The sequence below is a fragment of the Trachymyrmex cornetzi genome, unplaced genomic scaffold (genome assembly GCF_001594075.2).
Source record: "Trachymyrmex cornetzi isolate Tcor2-1 unplaced genomic scaffold, Tcor1.1 scaffold223, whole genome shotgun sequence".
NCBI classification, from domain to species: Eukaryota; Metazoa; Arthropoda; class Insecta; order Hymenoptera; family Formicidae; genus Trachymyrmex; species Trachymyrmex cornetzi.
In genome coordinates this window covers 2,737,884-2,742,489 of record NW_017296881.1, presented here as the reverse complement: position 1 = coordinate 2,742,489, position 4,606 = coordinate 2,737,884, and the positions used below count along the sequence as shown (strand labels likewise).

Genomic DNA, 4,606 nt, shown 5'->3' with positions numbered 1-4,606 from the left:
TATAGATATTTAAAAAAATTCATTACTTTTGAAGATTACTCCGTCTATATTTACGATAAGAAATCTATTCAAGAGCGATGTTAATCAGTGCACGATTGCAAAGAATTAACAAAAAATAAACTTTGAAAACAATCAATTTCTCTCATTATTCGACAAATCAGATGATTAATCGATTGGACGGTATGGAAGGAGCAAGACGGGGTCATCGCACGCGATCGTTTCTCGGTTATTTACAAGTCGAAGGATTCGAGCGGTGTGAAACACAGCGCTGTCGAGCAGATCTGATTATCGTTGGAGATTCGCATTCGGCATCCGGTCAGCGCTGTTGCCTCGATCGTGAAAATCATTCGAAGTATCCGTCTTCTCTTCGTCCGGGAAAACATCCAGTCGGTCGACTCGCCAGAGCTCTGAGTTTGCGTCGAGACTTTGTAATTTGATCAACGTAGCCAGTTAGCATCTATAAAGATAAGATGCTAAACTGCCGTGGGGGCACGCGATTGTCAATGCCACTTCGCCTTTTGCGCGAATATATCCGCGCGCAGATTCTGCGCGAAGCAGATTCCCAGAATCTGAAAACAACAAGGACACTCCGTTCATTGCTTTGCCGCAAAATAGCCACGATAATTAGAAACGCTTTTTCAGCATTTTCACAAAATATTCATGAACATTTGAAACGTCATCTTAATTGATATCTAATATGATCTTCCAAAAATACAAATAATATTCCTCTTGCTGGTATCAAGTAGCCGATTTCCAAAAATATTTTACAAAGTATTCTTTTAATTTAGCAGGAATATTTTAAATGTCTACTTTAATCATTTATTGTTGTATTTATGAGCCCACATGTTATGTTTAAAATAATTGATGTATAAATGAAAATGCCATGATTTAGATTTGCGAAAATGCTAATAGTATTACTTAGAACTGCAGAAATTTAAATATAAAATATTAATACAATTACACATGAAATTTATCGAAGAATCAATAAGTTGAATAAAATTATTGAAATTAAATTTCCACTACTACTTAGTAATATTTGTGCTTATTGTCAATATACGCGCTACATTTATATACATCTCTAACTTTGAACAATTAAATATAAAATGCGCATAATTAATAAATACAATTAATCTGAATAATTGAATTGTAACATAACATTAAGATGCAATCGATAAGTTCTAATACAACGAGCAATATCAACATGCTTTGGCATCTACTTGTACACGTAACACATGTAACGAGAAAATTCATTGCGCAAAGTAAGCACGAATTTAAAATCCTTTAATGAAATTCAAGAGAGGCTCTATATTACGCTGATAAACGCACTTGCGCTGTCTCGCTACGTGTTATTATGTATCTCGCATCTACTTTACGTCTTTCCGCGTGTAACACTACGAATGAAATAGGTAGTCAACGTTGCAAGCACGGGTAAAGTCTCACCTTATTTCCTTCAGGGCATACAACGGCGGCTCCATAACGCAGCGGTCCGCATCGATGAATACATCGCGAGAAACGTGCTAAAATCTCGTTTTAACACTTTGAATCAATGACGGCAATCTTGAGCGACATAGAATATATCTGAATCGCAAATTGGAAATTAAGCGAGAGTTGTACCAAGAGTTTGAGTTTTCCATTACGAACTGAATTTTAAAAGACTCTCAACTACCGCAAAACGTCCAGACGTTTCAAAATAACGTTTTACGACCAAGATTTCTATCTTGATGCCCCGCAATTGACGCTTCATTATTTAATTTATTGTTAGTTAAGTATTGAACGCGTCGAGTTGAACGTACAGAGATTCAAAGTGTTAATTACTCGCGAAGTCAACTTCCACGTACTCGTTAAAAGTTTATCGATGCGTGCCAAAGATCGGAGCTTGTACTTATGGTAATGCATTTTACTAGCGTATACCTGAGTGAATGCTGTGCCAACTGCACCGCTGGCAATCGCGAGGAGATTTCGTTCTATCCACTCCTCGCCGGCCTGTATGCAACCTTTTTCGTAAATCACTTTGGCGACCTCAAAGTTCTGTAAAAAAAGAAAAGGAAACTGCTACTTCGCTTACCGTCAGCTGTCCCCCCTTCCCCGACGTTACGCTACTATTATAGTTGTTAGTCCAGGACAATTTCTCGATGGCGATGGCCATTAGTTAGTTCCGTGAAGGTTTCCGTAGAGAAAGTGAAAGGATAGAGCTGCACCGTTGTTTATGTAACTCCGGTTTACCGTCGATCGCGTCAATCGGTTGCTATTTTAATGCGCTCGTGTCGTAATCGATTTAAACGTTCGTCGCGACGCGCGTTTCGCCATTTACGCGAATTGTGGCAATAATCAATGCTATGGACTCAACGATAGTTAATAAACTACGATAATGAATGCGGTACTTTAATGCGACTGCACGTTGGATATATTTTCAACTATATTACAGCAATCTTGTTCGGTCCTTGCAAGAAGAGATTTATTTATCACGAACGAGTTATAACGTTGACGCATCAACGTTTCAAAAGATTACAATGCGCTCGAATAACCATAAACGGAGGGCAAAAACTGCTTACGAACGAGAGCGAGAATAAAATCACCGATGATAACTCTCGGTCGCGGAAACGGCGAGAACCCGCGAGAACACTGAAAAGGTCAGACCGCGTCCTCGCTTTTACATCCCGCCAGCTCGACCTCGTTCTTCGTTCCGTTAAGTGAAAACTCAATAAGGTACTTGGTCCGGTCGACGCGTTTCCTCTCTGAGTTTTTCACGATTCCACCACGAGAACTATATCACTGGGAGGAAAGCTCGTCCAGGATGAGCGAAAGAACGGTAACGTACGTTATATACGAGAATGACGTTCTTAAAAAAGCGATATCTCGACTCTCGGTCGCGGCCCGAACAATGAATTTCGCCGTTTAAATTTTCTAGCGAGTCTCCTACCGGTAACTTCAATTTCCAGTCATATAAAGGTAGCAACCTAATTTATTAAGAACGGACGGGGTACGCGGGCTGCGCCGGAGGGGCGCAAATCGAGCCAGGATCGTAAAGTGGATTCAAAGAGGAAAGAGGAAGAAGAAAACGGAGGAAGATTTCAACCGGAGGGAGTGGAAGGCACGTACTCGAGAAAACATAGTACATATATATATATATATAAAATATATACATATACATCGGTGCATGAGCGGAAGGCGGAAAGGGAAAGCATGTAGGAGGCATTTACGGGGTCGGGATGGGCGGAGAGAAAGAGCCTAAGTAACAAGCCCATTCTGTTACGCCGTGCCTCTCGCGTTTACCCTCAAGGAGCCGAGGAGTAACTACGCAAGGCTTTCAAGCTGCTACTTCATTTACACCTTCTATCCCACTTCGCTACCCAACTTTTCCTCAATATCGTCCCCTCCTCCGTCTTCTCCTCGATACACGAGCGATATTGTGCGACTGTCTCATTAGCGGGGCGTTAGATGCCCTAATTACTTAAGAGTTTTCGCCACGTTCGCCAGGTCGAAAGATTCGTTGGGCGCGGAAACTGCTAATTTATTCTGGCTGTTCAACGCGCGTGTCAAAGCGGCCGACGATGCGCGCGCGATGACAGTGGTGAGATTGGGAAAGACCGAAGGCGGAAAATAGACGACGAGGGTCTGGTGTGTACCCAACGTGACTTTGGTTAAGCGCAGTTAATTGAGGCTCTGACAGGGTGTAAGCTACGAGTGGCGAAAATTTTTCAGCGCCGGGCGAGAGAAGATTAATTTGACGGTGGAAAAAGCCTTTCAAGCCAACGTGCCACTCGTTTCTCTCTATTCATCTCCACTGTTCGTTCAGCTACTTGCCAACATTTCTCACTTCGCGACGAGATCCTTTTCCGGGCGTTTTTCGGGCGCCGCGCGGAACGGCACGGCGATGGCAGCCTCCCTATTTTAGCGTACTATAATCTGCTGTATTAGCATAGATAACATCGCAATTCTGGCGCGGTACAATCGCCCGCGCTAGCGTATAGATAAGCGCGCGATTATAGCGTAGCATAATCCCGGGCTCTAGCGTATACTAGTATAATCCCGTGATTTTAACGTAATATGATTCTGTGCCTCGACCGGTCGGCCGGCCTCGTATGTAATTCTACCGTATAATTGCTCGAGCGATGTTACTTTATGACCCGATATACTTTATGATAATCTTTCTCAATCGGTATATAAAGAATCAACGTCTAATCTGAGATATTCTGATACGTGAAAAATTGCCAGATGCAATTTTACATGCGATTGCAAGTGCAATTTTACATGCATTTTCTGATCGCGCAATACGACATTTTTTTTTCAAATCGATTTACCACCCCATTGAATCGTTAATTTCGTAGCTACATATTGACAAACCAACGGTTAAGTTAATCGCATTTTAATAGCAAATTTAATTATGAATTTCTCGATAATTTTCGATTAAACGTGTCAATTAATGTAACATTAATGTATGCCAGTTTACCAGCCGATATGTCAATATGCAATCTTGTTACGATGTAATTGGATGCGAACATCGTCGAAATAACAATAAAACTCGTCGGCCGCGAAATTGAAATTTGAATAATTAGCATGGTATTAATATAGTCGTTCTGTGAGAGAGACAGAAAAGAGAGAGAGA

At 41.4% G+C, this 4,606-nt stretch overlaps 1 protein-coding gene across 4 annotated transcripts in view; it reads right to left on the bottom strand.

The window, feature by feature from the left end:
• Tsp26A (Tetraspanin 26A) overlaps positions 1-4,606 on the bottom strand; it is a 111,330-nt gene continuing 106,724 nt past the window's right edge. For 3 of the 4 annotated variants that reach the window (XM_018506263.1, XM_018506262.1, XM_018506260.1), the window contains 2 exons: positions 1,912-2,028; positions 1-569 (listed from right to left, as the gene is read on the bottom strand). In XM_018506263.1, coding sequence (XP_018361765.1) covers positions 501-569; positions 1,912-2,028 — 186 coding nt within the window. In that variant the 3' untranslated portion in view covers positions 1-500. The remainder of the gene's footprint in view (positions 570-1,911; positions 2,029-4,606) is intronic. The other variant, XM_018506261.1, reaches the window with a different exon arrangement.